The 19000-nt window shown below is 43.0% G+C and overlaps 1 protein-coding gene across 1 annotated transcript in view; it reads right to left on the reverse strand.

Annotated features, from left to right (window-relative positions):
* LOC111961219 (AF4/FMR2 family member 1-like) overlaps positions 1-10999 on the reverse strand; it is a 76284-nt gene extending 65285 nt beyond the window's left edge. Inside the window, exon 1 of the mRNA XM_023983303.2 lies at positions 10814-10999. Coding sequence (XP_023839071.1) covers positions 10814-10830 — 17 coding nt within the window. The 5' untranslated portion in view covers positions 10831-10999. The remainder of the gene's footprint in view (positions 1-10813) is intronic.
* Positions 11000-19000: the final 8001 nt, after the last annotated feature.

Genomic DNA, 19000 nt, shown 5'->3' on the forward strand with positions numbered 1-19000 from the left:
CGATCCTGTGCAGGTGTTGTTACATGGTCACTCATATACAGTGCTGTGAAAAAGTATTTGCCCCTCTTCTGATTTTCTCTACTTTTGCACATTTTAGATACTAAATATTATCAAATCTTCAAACTAAAGCAAATATTAGATAAAGGAAACCTGAGTTCACGAAAACGAAACAAATTATTGAATTAAGTTATGCAACACCCAATTCCCCTGTGTGAAAACATAATTGCCCCCCTTACACTCAGTAACTGGTTGTGACACCTTTAGCTGCAACGACTGCAACCAGTAGTTGTTCTTCCAGTAGTTGTTGATCAGGGACCTTAATTGCCTACAGTCTGTAAGCAGTTAATATCTTAACGACCGTTCCACAGGTGCATGTTCATTAATTGTTTATGTTTCATTGAACAAGCATGAGAAACAATGTTTAAACCCTTTACGATCAAGTCTGTTATTTTAATTTGTACATATTATTTTTGCAGACAGGGTCCTGAAAAAGGGACGTTTCTGTTTTTGCTGAGTTTAGGTCCTGGATGTCAGGAAGCTTGGCCCCAGTGATGTAATGGGCCGAGCATTTTCCATTTTATTTATTATTTAGACTTGGCAAGTCAGTTAAGAGCAAATTCATATTTACAATGACGGCCAAACCCGGACGACACTGGGCCAATTGTGCACCACCCTATGGGACTCCATATCACAGCCGGTTGTGATTCAGCCTGCAATCGAACCAGGGTCCGTAGTGTCGCCTCCAGCACTGAGAAGCAGTGCCTTAGACCGCTGCGCCACTCGGGAGCCCACAGTTGCCATACCAGGTGGTGAGGCAACTGGTCAGGATGCTCTCGATGGCACAGCTGTAAAACTTTGAGGATCTGGGTACCCACGCAAAATCTTTTCAGTCTCCTGAGGGGGAAAAGGAGTTGTCGTGCCCTTTTCACGACTGTCTTAGTGTGTTTGGACCATGATAATTTGTTGGCTATATAGACACCAAGGAACTTGAACCTGCTCCACTACAGCCCCGTCGATGTGAATGGGGGAGTGTTCAGCCCTCCTTTCCCTGAAGTCCACGATCAGTTCCTTTGTCTTGCTCACTTTGAGGGAGAGGTTGTTGTCCTGTCACCACACGGCCAGGTCTCTGACCTCCTCCCTATAGGCCGTCTCGTCGTTGTGTCATCAGCAAACGTAATTGTGTTGGAGTTGTGCTTGGCCACGCATTTGTGGGTGAACAGGGAGTACAGGGTAGGGACTAAGCTCGCACCCCTGAGGGGGCCCCGTGTTAAGGAACAGTGTGGCAGATGTGTTGTTGCTTACCCTTACCACCTGGGGGCGGCCCGTCAGGATCCAGTTTCAGAGGGAGGTGTTTAGTCTTTGTGGGCACTATGGTGTTGAATGCTGAGCTGTAGTCAATGACCAGAATTCTCACACAAGTGCTCCTTTTGTCCAGGTGGGAAAGGCCCGTGTAGAGTGCGATTGAGATTGCGTCTTCTGTGGAATCTTTTAGGGTGGAATGCAAATTAGAGTGGGTCTAGGGTTTCCGATAGGGATGCACGATATATCGGGTAGCATATCGGAATTGGCCGATATTAGCTATTAATGCCAACATCGGCCCGATGTCTAGTTTAATGCCGATGTGCAAAACCGAAGTCAAAGCTGACCCATGAGAATGCTGATTCTGACAGCACAGTGGGTCGACAAGGATTTCGTAAAGAGGAAAGCCGCATCGCATGCTCAAGAATGTGCTGGTTCTCATACTGCTGCTGCCCTTTCAATGGCATTTGAGAACATGTTTGAAACATGAACACTCCTAGCGCCATTCGAACAACTGACTTTAGAAATAAGCTAATCAACTGCGTCTGCAGCAGACGTGATACCAACTTTCATGGCATTGAAACGCCTACCCAACAAAACTGCCGACACAGAACGTGGGTTTAAAACGTACAAAAGTACTCGGCTGTGAACAAGCGATTCGGTGGCATTCTCGCTGAGCCTCTTTACGGTGTCGCCACCATGCTCGATGTTAGGTACAAGGAACGCTACTTCGATGCAAACAAGAAACAGCGTTTACGTGAAATGTTACATACACAGCTGGACAAGATGGAAAAGGACACAGTGAGTGTGCACTGAGGAAGAGAGGCCATGGACAGACAGAGCTGAAACTGCACTGCTTGACATGCATGATGAAATCCTGGTTGAGAATGAAACAAATGAACGAAACAGCACAGCAAGTGAAAGAAATCGGTTTTGATTATGTTTTAATGGTAATGGGGACATATGTAAATGCCAACAAAATAACTTGTCAGTGTGGTGTGTGTGAAACCTAAATTTAACTAGGCAAGTCAGTTAACTTTTTAGGGATAGGGGGCAGCATTTTCACTTTGGATGAATAGCGTGCCCATAGTGAACTGCCTCCTACTCTGTCCCAGATGCTAATATATGCATATTATTATTACTATTGGATAGAAAACTCATACGGCAGGCAAACTTCCAAACAGGAAGTGGAAATTCTGAGGCTGGTTGATTTTCAACTCATCGCTTATTCACATCCCAGTAAGATATGGATCTGTTCGCACTTCCTACGCCTTCCACTAGATGTCAACAGTCTGTAAAACGTTGAATGAAGCCTCTAGTGTGATGTGGGGCCGGATGGCAGCTATTTGAGTCAGTGGACTGGCAGAATACCAGTCCCTGGTCACGCGCATTCCTCATGATATCGCCTTGCGTTCCATTACTTCTGTAGACACAAAGGAATGCTCCGGTTGGAACGTTATTGGATATATATGATAACAACATCCTGAATATGATTCTCTACTTAGTTTGACCAGTTTATTCGACCTGTTATATAACTTTTTGAAGTTTTCGTCCGAGTTCGCCTGGACCGGCGCCAGCATTTGGACATGTGAACTAAACGTGCTAGCAAAAGTAGCTACTTGGACATAGATATTTGACATTATCAAACAAAACAACAATTTATTGTGGAACTAGGATTCCTGGGAGTGCATTCTGATGAAGATCATCAAAGGTAAGGAAATATTTGATGTAATTTCGTATTTCTGTTGACTTTCCCCTGTCTGAGCGCCATCTCAGATTATTGCATGGTGTGCTTTTTCCGTAAAGTTTTTTTTAAATCTGACACAGCGGTTGCATTAAGAACAAGTGTATCTTTAATTCTAAGTAAAACATGTATCTTTCATCAAAGTTTATGATGCGTATTTCCCGTTATTTGATGTGGCTCTCTGCAATTTCTCCGGATATTTTGGAGGCATTTCTGAACATGTCGCCAATGTAAACCGAGATTTTTGGATATAAATATGCACATTATCAACAAAACATACATATATTGTGTAACATGATGTCATCTGATGAAGATCATCAAAGGTTAGTGATTAATTTTATCTCTATTTCTGCTTTTTGTGACTCCTATCTTTGGCTGGGAAAAATGGCTGTGTGTTTTTTGGACTTGGCGGTGATCTAACATAAATATATGTTGTGTTTTCGCTGTAAATCTTTTTTTTTCTTCTATTTTTTTTTAAATCGGACACGATGGGTAGATTAAAAAGATGTTTATCTTAAATTTGCTGTATTGGACTTGTTAAAGTGTGAAAGTTACATATTTCTAAAAAGTATTTTTGAATTTCCCGCGCTGCCTTTTCAGCGGAATGTTGTGGGGGGGGTTCCGCTAGCGGAACGTGTGTCCTAGAAAGGTTAAGAACAAATTCTTATTCACAATGACGGCCTACCCCGGTCCAACACGGAAAACGATGGGCCAATTGTGCGCCACCCCATGGGACTCCCAATCACGACCGGATGTGATACAGCCTGGATTCAACCAGTGACGTCTCTTGCACTGAGATGTAGTGCATTAGACCACTGCGTCCATGTGTCTGCGTTTCAACTATTTAACTGTACTAGAATGCTTAAAAAGACAAAATTATCCTTTTTTTGGCAAGGAAACAGCTTTTATCTCAAGGCCATCAGACTGTTAAACAGCCATCACTAACAGAGTGGCTGCTGCCAAAATATTGACCCAAATCTCTAGCCACTTTACTAAAAAATTGGATGTAATAAATGTATCACTAGTCATTTAAACAATGCCACTTTATATAATGTTTACATACCCTACATTATGCATCTCATATACTGTACTCTATACCATCTACTGCCTATGCCTTGTCGTAGCTGAATCAGAATTAGTTAGGTAACATATATAAATAAGATGTTTTATTTATTTCATAATATGCAGAATATCAGAAAGGGAGAAGGGCTCCACTATGTCTGTACGCTAGTCACTCCCTTTTCCCATTGGGGGGAGGAGTATGGCAGTGTCTGGAATCATTGTATTACCCCTCTGATGTGTTGAACTTATCTTTCATAGTATATGACCTAGAGGCTCACTCCCCTTTCTGAGCTTGTCCAGGAGGGGGTGTATTTGAGATGGGGGTATCCAGAATTGACAATTGATATATGCCATTGGATGAGGTAATGTTTTGGTCCTAAGTGGTACCAAGAACGAGATTAGAATCTCGTCTAAAGAGACCAAACTGAACGATAATGTATAGCTAATGCTATCTGGATGGGATACTCCTCTTTCAAGTAAAAGGTTCTTTGTAATGTTCCTAAGATCTGTTATTCGTCATGTAAGATGAGGGGTGTATCTTTTCCATAAAAGATACTAAGAATTGTTTTGTAAGGACTCAGAGAACTCATTTATAGACACTGAATTGATCTGAGCCAAAAGGGCTATGGTGAAGCTCGTATAATTAAAGATGGAGTTTAAAATATAACTGACTTGTGTGTGGTTTGTAAACTCTTTCCATTTAGTAATACAGGAAATTATCACGACAGCCTTTCGGCCATCGCTCATCCATATATTTATATGTACATATTCTTATTCATTCCTTTGTTGTTGTGAAATTGTTAGATTACTTGTTAGATATTACTGCATGGTCGAAACTAGAAGCACAAGCATTTCTCTACACTCGCATTAACATCTGCTAACCATGTGTATGTGACCAATAAAATTGGTAAGCTATGGTAAGCTATGTAAAATAATGTGACCGGTGAAATTAATAACACAAGCTGACTGCAGGTAAGTTAAAAAGTAGCTACAATTAGGGTTGCAAAGGGTCGGAAACCTCCGGGAAATTTCCATCGCACGCATCGCACTCTTCCGTCGCATGCGCGGTGCACTCTTCCGACGCATGCACAGCTGATTCTCAAGATCTTGCACACTAATGAGATGCCATTGAGCCCACACTACTACACTGTAGTAGTAGGACTACATGCTTTATGGTAAGTTTTGATTACAATACTGGGTGGGGTGAATGTATTTTATATGACATACATCATTTTTTGTTAACTAATAAATAGTAACCTACAGCAACGTGTGTTTAAATCATTTCTAACTTGTTAACAATTTCTGCTAGTTAGTTTTTGCTACCATGTGGGTTTTAGCTTGCTTGAGCCTGCTAACTGGAGGAGTGTTAATTCACCGGTTTCCATACGTTTCATTTTAAAACATTTACCTTACAAAGGAGTTGTTTAATCTAACTGCTTAACTATTTACCTGTACATGGAATTGTATTTGTTGTTTTTTTTACTCATTTTTTTCTCATCTTTACAAGAAAATTCCACGGGCACTATCTGATGTGTGGAGACATTTCACTGCAACTAATGTAGAAGGAAACACTGTGTACATTTGCAAATACTGTGCCAAATCATATGTGAAGAATGCAACAAAGTTGCAGAATCATCTGGCCAAGTGAAAAAAGTTCCCTCATGGCTCACAAAAAGCAACCTCTGACAAAATTCCCTCTACTTCTATTTGAGGTGAAAATGATGAATCAGACACCTTATCGATAGCAACAGCTCATGGTCCTCCTGGAATCAGAAGTTTTTTTTGACTCAATGGAGGAATGTAGTCAGAGAAATGCTGATGAATGTCTTGCTCGAGCGCTGTATGCAACTGGTTCACCTCTGATGCTCACAGGCAATGTGTATTGGAAGAGATTTCTTAATGTTCTTCGCCCAGCATACAACCCTCCAACCAGACATGCTTTATCTACTAATTTGCTGGATGCAGAGCTCAACAGAGTTCAAGTGAAGGTCAAGCAAATCATAGAGAAAGCAGACTGTATTGCAATCATCTCTGATGGGTGGTCGAATGTTCATGGGCAAGGAATAATTAACTACATCATCTCCACCCCTCAACCAGTATTCTACAAGAGCAGACACAAGGGACAACAGTCATCAATGACTGGACCACAGAAGGTATTTGCACTGTTGACAGACAATGCTCCGAACATGACGGCTGCTTGGTCTAAAGAGGACGAGTCCTACCCTCACATCACACCCATTGGCTGTGCTGCTCATGCATTGAATCTGCTCCTCATGCATTGAATCTGCTCCTCAAGGACATCATGGCACTGAAAACAATGGATAAAATCTACAAGAGAGCCAAGGAAATGGTTAGGTATGTGAAGGGTCATCAAGTTATAGCAGCAATCTACCTCACCAAGCAAAGTGAGAAGAATAAGAGCACCACATTGAAGCTGCCCAGCAACACYCGTTGGGGTGGTGTTGTCATCATGTTTGACAGTCTCCTGGAGGGGAAGGAGTCTCTCCAAGAAATGGCCATATCACAGTCTGCCGACATGGACAGCCCCATCAAGAGAATCCTCCTGGATGATGTATTTTGGGAGAGTGGTATGCAGCCTGAATCTCCTGAAACCTATAGCAGTAGCCATTGCACGGTCTGAGGGAGACAATGCCATCCTGTCTGATGTTCAGACTCTGCTCGCAGATGTAAGGGAAGAAATCCGTACTGCCCTGCCCACTTCACTGTTGCTCTAAGCAGAGGAAACTGCAGTTCTGAAATACATCAAAAAGCGTGAAGACTTCTGCCTGAAGCAAATACACGCAGCGTACATGTTGGACCCCAAGTATGCTGGCAAGAGCATCCTGTCTGGTGCAGAGATCAACAAGGCCTATGGTGTGTCATCACTACTGTGTCTCATTCTTGGCAGTCTGGCGAAGTACACTTACAAGCAAGGACTTTGGGATGGAGATGCAAATTGGCGGTCGTGCCAACATATCTCATCAGCCACCTGGTGGAACGGAATATGTTCTGAGGCTCTTTCCCCTGTTTCCTCCATCATCCTCCAAATCCCACCAACATCAGCCACCTCAGAGCGCAACTGGTCCTTGTTTGGGAACACACACACCAAAGCACGCAACAGGCTGACCACTACAAGGGTTGAAAAATGGGTGGCCATTCGGGCAAATTTGAGCCTTTTTGAGCCTGACAAGCCATCCTCAACAAGGTTGGAAAGTGACAGTGAAGATGAGGCCTCAGAATCTGATGTTCAAAAGGTTGACATTGAGGAGGTCCAGGGAGAAGTAGGAGGAAGTACAGTTCCCGCTCAGCCCAGCAAAACTGTTCGCTGCTCTGGCACCCCAATGGTGGAACAAACTCCCTCACGACGCCAGGTCAGCGGAGTCAATCACCACCTTCCGGAGACACCTGATACCCCACCTCTTTAAGGAATACCTAGGATAGGATAAAGTAATCCTTCAACCCCCCCCCCTCCCTTAAAAGAGTTAGATGCACTATTGTAAAGTGGTTGTTCCACTGGATATCATAAGGTGAATGCACCAATTTGTAAGTCGCTCTGGATAAGAGCGTCTGCTAAATTACTTAAATGTAAATGTAATGTAAATGAGAAGACATGGAAGCCTGAGAGGAAGACAACCAAAGCTTTAGTTTCTAGACTATCATTTTACAGATGTATGTTGAAAACGTTTTGGGAGATGCGATGGATCATTGGGGATCATTCAATATTCCCTTTTGTTGTTCAGTGAAATCATCCTATGTGTAGAGTCAACTCATTTAAATAAAGTTAAATTCATAAGTTTTTTTTCTATTGGAAGGATTTAATAATTTGCAATTATGTCTACTTATGATAATGTAAAAGGTTTATGTTTCTATCTCCATATGATATGGTAAATATATCCAATGCCAAAAGCATCTACATTTAAAGGGTATTAATATTAATTTGCATTAATATTAATTTGCATATATTTCCATTAATGCCGATATATTCCCATTAATTCACATGGAAAGTTTCCATCTCTGAATATTCCCCAAAATGTGCAACACTAGCTACAATTATTCAAATGTATTGAAAAACTTCAAAATAAATAGTTGACGGTATGGAAAATCACTCAGTGGCTTTTTCCAAACACCCCAGTATATGGTACAGTGCCTTCAGAAAGTATTCATACTATTCACACCCAACATTTTGTTGTTACAGCCCAAATTTAAAAAATGATTTTTTTTCTCACCCATAATGACAGTGAAAACATGTTGATTTTTTTTCTTCAAATGTTTTGGAAATATAAAAACATCTAATTTACATAAATAAATTCACAGTATACATAAGTATTCACATCCCTGAGTAAATACTTTGGGAGCAATTAAAGCCGTGAGCCTTTCTAGGTAAGTCCTCAGGCAGAGGACTAGCTGGGTCATTCCTGAGAGCTAGGCCTACTTCTACAGCCATCCAACACATAGATGGATGGCTATAGAGATTATGTGTAGTTCCTGGCTTTTCAGAAGGGATGCAAGAATGAGCCTAAAGTTACAAAAAAATGTAGGCCTATAGCCCAACATTGCACAAGACCAATGTCTGCATGACATCAGTAAAATGCAAACTGCATACTAGCTTAGGCCTACACGCAGAACTTTGGCAGGCGCCTGCACAGAAATTCCTTCAAACCACAAAAGTGGGATGATGGAAGGCTTTTAGCTTCATAGGAGGCTCAAGGCTTTCTATAACAGCAGCATACCAGCCTCCACTAAAGAGAAGGGCTGTGAGATGAGTGGAGCAGGGACACAGACTCCTTCCCCTGCAATGGAGAAAGGTCAACATGTGGGTTACCCTGTACCATTAGGCTACTCAGAACTCACCGACTAACATAGATTGGGGGTGGTGAAAAGATATTCAGGCACTGATGGTAAACACAATGGAAGTGGAATACAAAACTGTATTAATTGGCTATGTCATAGCTCATTTCTAAATATAAATATTGGCATATTACTAGCAAAAAATATTTGTTTATATTAAAAAATTTTTTTTTTGTTGGGGGGGAGAAGGTTGAAAAAAAGAAGGGGGGGGGGGGGGGGGGGGGGCAAAAACATAAATTGCCCCCCTAATATAATAGTGGTAGTGGCTCAGCTCTCGCACACACACACATCCAGCTCAGCTCCTGACTAATCAAATCGGACTGAATCGTCATTCAAAATAAAAAAGTGTATCTTTCCAGCATCGTGTCAGAGCCCATTTATCTAGATGCGTATTGAATCGTGCTTGTAAGGAGAGATGCACATCCCTACACGATACCAATTTTGCCATACTTCATAGTATTGATGAATCTGATTTAACGTTTTTAGAAAAACAGTCCTAATGTTGGAAACAAACATGTCATCCAGAGTCACATGTATTTATTTCCCAAACTATATCACACAATATTGTACATACAGGAGGACTTTCCTGCTTCATGTTTTCGCCATGGAAAAACATTGATACTGATGTCACAGCCCAAGCTAGTAGGCTAGTTCTGCTGGGCTACACACCTTTAGGATTAGCTTCATGAGCAGACATCAGCTGGCTACAATAGTCTCTTCCAGTAGACAGGTCTAATGCCATACCAAAGCAGTCGACCAATTTAACTTAAAAGAACCCAAACAGGGATGTACTTCTGTGAATATTATTTTTATTATTATTAACTCCTGTTTTGAGGTCAGTGTTGTGACACCGAGTGACAGAGCCTCGCTTGCTATTAATCTCAAACCTGATATTCAAAGTTGATGATTATCTTCAAAGATTGCTAGAAACGTACAATTAACGCGCACAATGTTAACTTTGCATTCCTTCCTTTCCCTGAGTTTGGGGCAACAGGTTGGGAAAATGTTTTCAATTGAGACCACTGTAAAAGGCTGTTCATGCGCAGGAGGCGTAGCTAACTAGTCGCCATATTCAATCTCCTGGTTACCAAGTTTGATTGAATGCCAACACGGATTGATTGAATGTAGCTACACTAGTTATTCTGTAAAACGTTGAACTACGGTTAACGGTACCTAGCCATTAGCTAATATCAGGTTAATCCACAACAGCTAGCTAACGTAGTTAGCTATTACAGCATGCGAACTGCTAGATACAGTAAGAGTTAGCTAGGCATCGATTCATCTAACCAATTATTTCCATCTGACACTTACGAGTGTGAGCTAGCTGTCTAACTAATTGCCTAACTAGCAACTACATTCATGTTAAACAGTTAGCTCGTTGAAACTCACAGGACCACACGTTAAATTACATAACGTAGTTAGCTAACGTTAACGGGCAGTTATTTTACTAAACAGTGCTATCCAAAATAGTTGATAGCAAACTACACTGTTAATTAAAATACAATGGTATGTTTTTAAGTTAACGTTAGCCGATAAGGCTGTGAGCTAACTAACGTTAGCTACATAAACACACACTGATGTCGCCGATCAGCTGGTTAGAAGTGGCACAAGTTTGCTAACTAAATCACACTAACGTACACAGCTGTGGTGAGCAGTAATTCCAGGTGATTCCACCAAAAACGGTATGGTAGCGCAGTTTTATTACGTTTAACTGATACAACAAGTCTCTCTAGCTACAATCAAACATATATCAAAGTAACATGCAAAAATTCAACTTTAACTAGCTGCTCTTCTTAGTTTGTTCGCTATGCTGTGTAAATTGATTGACCTAGCTAGCTAACATTATCGTTGTCTGCTTACCTTGAGCGAGCTGCCATGGTGCGCCTCAAAAACTAAATTTCAAGTTGCTTGCCATGTGTTTCTGACAATCCGTGATTGGATAACCCCCTCTTGATTACATTATTTACCAGTCAAATACCATTGTATTCTTTAAATAACTGTCAATAACAGCGACCACTGTAAAGCAAGCAAGGATAACTATGTACTTCCGGGTCACGGATTTTATCTTGTTATTCTTTGGGAACTTGGTTGGCGGATCGCATCCAACTTTTAGGTGCATACAGCGCCACCTACTGTACTGGCGTGTGAGACCATTCATGGTCTACCTACATTATATTCTTAGATACAATAATCCAAAATTGTGGAAAAGGAAAATTACCCTACCACCTACTAGCCCTCTCAACAACAACAAAAAACACCACCCATCCACTATTTAACCCTACCTAGTCCTACTCCAGACCAACGGTCTGAGAGGACATATCACTACCACTCAACGCCCCTGCAGCTGTTTTATTTTGGCAATCCCAAGTACTTCTCTGCCGCTTCCACCACAACCTCTATTTTCTGTCTTTCCATCCATTTCTGCAGTACAATTGACAACCATGGCTATAAATGCTAAAAAAGCCCACCTTACTGAAGCACATTTTCTTTCCATCACCCTCTCTTGATCTCTGCCTACTCACAGGAATCCTCTCAGGATCCTTCACTCTGTAGCTATCTTCCTCTACCACTCTCTTCACTGCTTCGGCATACGACACTCTCTGTACTACTCTAACCCTGGCAACCTCAATCTGCCTTTCTCTCACCGGACACCTCCGATCTCCAGCCCCATGATCACCCCCACAACTAACATGCACAACTTTCTCCACTGATATAACTCCTTTCAACGGTACCCTGCTCTGGAGAGCAAAGCACAGTTCTTGTCCCTAATCTAGTAATCCGCAGCGCCCTCTCCCTCTGAGCGGAGGAAACACACTCAGAGTAACCTTCACCAACTCAACAGTCCACAACCGCTCCTCCTCCCAACCTGACACCACATAACAGCAAGGATCCATTCTCTCTACAAATCTCACTCCCACTGGGCCAAAATCATCCTTATCATCCTTGGGACGAGCATCCTTGGGACGAGGCCCGAATTCGTCGATCCTTGCTGCAGGTACCCTCACGCTCAACAAGTTACATCTCTGAACTACTGGAGCACCTATCCCTGTTTTTGCACTAAACGCCCACCTTCCTCATCTCACTACTTCCCTCTACATTCAACTTCTTCTCAGCAGTCGTCACTGCACCTGACACCACATTTAATTCCTCCTCCTTCCTCCTCCTCGTCCTGTCCCATTTCCTCCTCAAGCTCTTCCAAAAGTTCTGTGCAATCCTCCATTCCATATTCACTCAAAAAATATTCAATTTCTCTCCTTTTTGTCTTGTCCATCATCTTCTCCTTCACCAGATCTTTCAGAAGGCTGGTGTAATCCCCCACTCCATGTTTGGGTCACAGATTTTTGGAATCCTTCAGAATAAGAGTTCCATCCTGTAAATAAAATAAAATAGTATTTGTCACATGCTTTGTAAACAGCAAGTTGTAGACACGGTGAAATGCTTACTCACAGGTCTTTTCCAACAGTACAGAGTTAAAGATACTCAGTTGAGTATCTTACCTAGTTATTTTCTGATCTCATTTGGCTCTTTTGGCAAGTATGTGTGTGCTTCCTATCACAGTTCGCTCTTATCTCTGTATGTTTACAGACACTCCCCACCCCATGTCTGCAACTCTTATACTTTAGTGTACCGTGCTCATACAACCCATGTGGAATTTCTAGTCTCCAGAAGCGTTTGGAACTGCCGACCTGCGGTCAAAAAGGCTGAGTTCATCTCAGTCTATATTGATCTTAGGTCCCTACACTTTCTGGCCCTGACAGAGACATGGACATGGATTACCCCAGAGGACACTGCTACTCCAGCTGCTCTCTTGTCATCTGATTATGTGTTCTCTCATAGTCCGAGAGTATCTGGTCGTAGCAGTAGTGGCACAGGGCTACTCATTTCTCCTAAGTGGAGATTTTCTCTTTTCCGCCTTTCACCTGTCTATCTCCTCATTTAAATTCCATACAGTCACTGTCACTTGTCCCTCAAGCTTAACATTGTTGTCATCTATCGTTCCTCAATGAGCTTGACACCTTGACAAGCTGATTTCCCGACGATGGCTCACCACTCATTGTACTGGGTGAATATAACCTCCTGACACCTAACTTCAATTAATTTCTTTCCACCTCTTTCTTTCCACTTCTTTCCTATTTTGATTTCACCCTTTCCCACTCACCTTCGACTCACAAGGTAGGCAATACACTTGACCTCATTTTCACTAGAGGCTGTTTGCCTACTAATCTCACTGCAACCCCCCTCTATGTCTCTGATCACTACTTTGTTTCATTTTCTCCCCATCTCTCCTCCAATCCTACCCACTCAGCCCCTACCTAGATGTTCTCTACCGCTACTCTCTCCTCTTCTACGCAAGCCTACCAGACAAGTTGAATGCCTTTTATGCTCGCTTCGAGGCAAGCAGTACTGAAGCATACTGTCACACCTTGACCATAGAGAGCCTTTTATATTCTCCATTTTGGTCAGGTCGGTGTGTGACTAGGGGGGGGGTTCTAATCTAGGTTGTTTATGTCTATGTTGGCCTGGTATGGTTCCCAATCAGAGGCAGCTGTTTGTTGTTGTCTCTGATTGGGGATCATATTTAGGCAGCCATTTCCCCACTGTGCTTGGAGAGATCTTGTTTTTGTGTTGTTGCCTCTGAGCACTCCAGAACGTCACGTTTCGTTTGTTCTTTATTGTGTTGTGTGTTTCATTGAATAAACATGTGGAACCCATATCACGCTGTGCTTTAATCCGAGTATGCTTACAACGATCATGACACATACACTAGAGCACCAGCTGTTCTGGATGACTGTGTGATAGCGCTCTCGGTAGCCGATGTAAACAAAACCTTTAAACAGTTTAACATTCACAAAGCCACTGGGCTAGACGGATTACCAGGACGTGTACTCAAAGCATGCGCGAACCAACTGTCAAGTGTCTTCACTGACATTTTCAACCTCTCCCTGACCGAGTCTGTAATACCTACATGTTTCAAGCAGACCACCATAGTCCCTGTGCCCAAGGAAGCGAAGGTAACCTGCCTAAATGATTACCGCCCTGTAGCACTCATGTCGGTAGCCATGAAGTGCTTTGAAAGGCTGGTCATGTTCATTGGCTACAGCTCAGCGTTCAACACCATAGTGCCCACGAAGCTCATCACTAAGCTAAGGACTCTGGGACTAAATACCTCCCTCTGCAACTGGATCCTGGACTTCCTGACGGGCCACCCCAGGTGGTAAGAGTAGGCAACAACACGTCTGCCACGCTGATCCTTAACACTGGGGCCCCTCAGAGGTGTGGACTTAGTCCCCTCCTGTACTCCCTATTCACCCACGACTGCGTGGCCAAACACAACTCCAACACCATCATTAACTTCTTTGGGGTAGGGGGCAGTATTTTCACGTCCGGATGAAAAGCGTGCCCAGAGTAAACTGCCTGCTACTGAGCCATAAAAGCTAGAATATGCATATTATTAGTAGATTTTGATAGAAGACATTCTGACGTTTCTAAAACTGTTTGCATGATGTCTGAGAATATAACAGAACTCATATGGCAGGCAAAAACCTGAGAAAAAATCCAACCAGGAAGTGGGAAATCTGAGGTTGGTCGTTTTTCAACTCATTCCCTATTGAAAATACAGTGGGATATTGGTCATGTTGCACTTCCCAAGGCTTCCACTAGATGTCAACAGTATTTATAACCTTGTTTGATGCTTCTACTGTGAAGTGGGGCCGAATGAGAGGGGATTGAGTAAGGTCTGCCATGAGCTGACCATGCGCTGACCATGCACGTTCATGTGAGAGTTAGCTTGCGTTCCATTGCATTTCTGAAGACAAAGGAATTCTCCGGTTGGAACATTATTGAAGATTTATGTTAAAAACATCCTAAAGAATGATTCTATACTTTGTTTGACATGTTTCTACGGACTGTAATATAACTTTTTGGACTTTTCATCCATACTTTCCGCTGGACTTGCACGCGCGTCATTAGTTTGTATTGTGTACTGAACGCGAGAACAACAAGGAGCTATTTGGACATAAATTATGGACATTATCGAACAAAACAAACATTTATTGTCGAACTGGGATTCCTGGGAGTGCATTCTGATGAAGATCATCAAAGGTAAGTGAATATTTATAATGCTATTTCTGACTAATGTTGACTCCAACATGGCGGATATCTGTTTGGCTTGATTTGTTGTCTGAGCGCCATACTCAGATTATTGCATTGTGTGCTTTTTCCGTAATGTTTTTTTGAAATCTGACACAGCGGTTGCATTAAGGAGAAGTGGATCTAAAATTCCATGCATAACAGTTGTATCTTATCTTATCTTTTATCAATATTTATTATGAGTATTTCTGTAAATTGATATGGCTCTCTGCAAAATCACCGGATGTTTTGGAACTACTGAACATAACACACCAATGTAAACTCAGATTTTTGGATATAAATATGAACTTTACCAAACAAAACATACATGTATTGTGTAACATGAAGTCCTATGAGTGTCATCTGATGAAGATCATCAAAGGTTAGTGATTAATTTTATCTATATTTCTGCTTTTTGTGACTCCTCTCTTTGGCTGGAAAAATGGCTGTGTTTTTCTGTGACTTGGCTCTAACCTAACATAATCGTTTGGTTTGCTTTCGTCGTAAAGCCTTTTTGAAATCTGACACTGTGGCTGGATTTACAACAAGTGTATCTTTAAAATGGTGTAAAATACATGTATGTTTGAGGCATTTTAATTATGGGATTTCTGTTTTGAATTTGGCGCCCTGCAGTTTCACTGGCTGTTGACGAGGTGAGACGCTACCGTCCCACGTACCCTAGAGAGGTTAAGTTTGCTGATGACACAACAGTGGTAGGCCTGATCACCGACAACGATGAGACGGCCTATAGGGAGGAGGTCAGAGAACTGGCAGTGTGGTGCCAGGACAACAACCTCTCCCTCAATGTGAGCAAGACAAGGAGCTGATCGTGGACTACAGGAAAATGCGGGCCAAACAGGCCTCCATTAACATCGAACGGGCTGTAGTGGAGCGTGTCGAGAGTTTCAGGTTCCTTGGTGTCCACATCACCAACAAACTATCACGGTCCAAACATACCAAAACAGTCTTGAAGACTTCCCCCTCAGGAGACTGAAAAGATTTGGCATGGGTCCCCAGATCCTCAAAAGGTTCTACAGCTGCACCACCTCAACTAACATGTACCCCTGCACACTGGCTCGCTACCGGTACCCCCTGTATATAGCCTTGTTATTGTTTTACTTTTTATTATTCTTTTGTACTTCAGTCTATTTGGTAAATATTTTCTTTACTCTTCTTGAACTGCACTGTTGGTTAAGGGCTTGTAAATAAGCATTTCACTGTAAGGTCTACACTTGTTGTATTCAACGTATGTGACAAATAAAGTTTGATTTGATTTCTATCCTATCCTCCTATCCTTCTGCTAAATCCTTCTCCCTACTGTCTCCTGACTCTGCCACTTCGACCCTACTCTCCTCCCTTTCCGCATCCTTTGACTCTCACTTTCCCCTTTTCTCCGGTCCAACTCGACCTTCCCCTCCCGGTCCGTGGCTGAGTGACTCACTGCATGCTAACCGAACACGGCTGCAGGCAGCTGAGCGGAAATGGAGGTGAACTAAACTTCCGGAGGAACTTCCTTCCACTCCCTACTTCCAGTCACTACCTACTTTTCTCATAGGGGGAAGGAGTTTGGCAGTGTTTGGAACCATTGTATTTCCCCTCTGAGGTTGCCCTTATCTTGACCTAGTATTTGACCTAAGAGGCTCACTGTCTGATTTTGAGTTTGTCCAGGTTTGGGAGTATCTAGGAAATGACAATTGATATATGCCATTGGATGAGGTAATGTTTTGGTAGACAGTGAAGTATCAAGCATGAGATTGAAACCTTGTCTTGGGAGATCAAACTGAACAATGATTTATAGCTGATGCTGTCTAGCGATGGGATACTCCTCTTTCGGGTAAAGGATTCTTTGTAAGTTGAGAGGGGTGTATCTTGGCTATAAATGAAACTAAGAATTGTTTTGTAAAGCACTCTCAGAGAATTAATTTATAGACACTGAATTGATCTGAGAGTCAAAAAAGGGCTTTGGTGAAGCTTGTATATATATTAAAGATGGAATATATAATTTAACTCTGACTTGTGTGTGGTTGGCTCTCTCTCTTTATTGAGTAATACAGGAAATTACCACAACACATCCGCTCCTCATTCACTCAGCCTACTGAGCCCACAGATCCCACTCACACAGAACTACCGTACGCCTTGACCTCTTTCTCCCCTCTCTCTCCAGATGAAAACCTGCAACAAGTGATGTCCGGCTCCCCAACAACCTGCCCTCTTGACCCCGTCCCCTCCTCCCTTCTCTAGACCATCTCTGGAGACCTTTTCCCATTCCTCCCTTCCCTCATCAACTCATCCCTGACCACTGGCTGTGTCTCCTCTGACTTCAAGATGGCTAGTTGTTCCCCTGCTCAAGAAACCAACATTCAACCCCTCTGACGTCAAAAACTACAGACCGGTATCCCTTCTTTCTTTCATTTCCTAAATTCTGACCAACTCTCCCGTTATCTATTCAGAATGGTCTTCTTGACCCTAACCAGTCAGACTTCAAGGCAGCTCACTCAATTCAGACCGCTCTCCTCTGTGTCACATAGGCTCTCCAGTCTGCCAAAGCTGACTCTCTCTCCTCTGTTGTCATCCTCTTAGATCTATCCGATTCCTTTGACACCGTGAACCATCAGATCCTTCTCTCCACCCTCTCAGGGTTGGGCGTCTCAGGTTCTGCACACACCTGGATTGCATCCTACCTGGCAGGTCGCTCCTACCAGGTGGCGTGGAGAGGATATGTGTATGCACCACGTGTTAATGGTGTCTCCCAGGGCTCAGTTCTAGGCCCTCTCCTCTTTTCTCTTTACACCAAGTCACTCGGCTCAACTTCAACAAAACAGAACTGCTCTTCCTCCTGGGAAAGGCTTGCCCGCTCCAAGACCTCTCCATCACGGTTGACAACTCTACGTTGTCCCCCACCCAAAGTTCAAAGAACCTTGGCATGACCCTGGACAACACCCTGTAGTTCTCTGCAAACATCAAACCAGTGTGTCGCTCCTACAGGTTCATACTCTACAACATATATCTTAAATGACTCTCACGGCGCCCACCAACATACAGTCTTATATGCATGTCCAATATGAAAAAACATACTGCATTTAAGCTGATTGGCCACTGACGTCCCAACTTGGGATCCACGAGAGCAGAGGGATGGTCACATGATCTTCTACCTCCTGGGGCAGGTGTTAGTATCCCATCTTTATCAGTTTCTGCTAAACCCTTTTAGCATCGATCACACTAGCTGTCTGTCCCTCATGTACTGTTTCTACAGCGCTAGTGGATTCCGGTGTCGCAGGAAACTTTATTGACCAGACCCTTGCCTCCTCTCTGAACATCCCCTCATACCCGCCCGCCTCTCCGTTTCTGGTTCAAGCCCTTGATAATCGGCCACTAGGATCCGGAACCATCACACATATCACCACACCACTCACCCTCACCGTGGAGTCCATTCATCTGGAAAACATCCCCTTCTCCCATCACTAGTGCACCAGCTCACAAGATCACCCTCGGCCTCCCATGGCTCCAACGGCATAACCCCACCATTTCATGTTCGAGGATGAGAATCATGGACTGGTCACCCGAATGCCAGAGGACCTGTTTTCCTGTTCCCTCTCGTGTCGTAGCCCCTGTGGTCTGGGACGTAGAGGGGGACATTCGCCAGGCTCTGGAAAGGGAACCTGCTCCCACTAACTGTTCCTATGTGAAGACAAATGGCATTGAAGCCAAATTAAGTCAGTTAAGCTGGCGTCTCATGGAGACATAACATGTGCAGTTTGAGCTACTCCAGGAAGTGATGTTGCAGGCTACTTAGAGCTGCTCCCTTTCATTGAGTAACTCAAGTTAAAGGCCGACAGGGGTACTGCAGGCTGCCATTAGCAGCTAAATTATCCTTATATCCTTATCTTCTGTGTGATTTTAAAATAATTGGTTCAACGA

Source organism: Salvelinus sp. IW2-2015, linkage group LG4q.1:29 (genome assembly GCF_002910315.2).
Source record: "Salvelinus sp. IW2-2015 linkage group LG4q.1:29, ASM291031v2, whole genome shotgun sequence".
NCBI lineage: Eukaryota > Metazoa > Chordata > Actinopteri > Salmoniformes > Salmonidae > Salvelinus > Salvelinus sp. IW2-2015.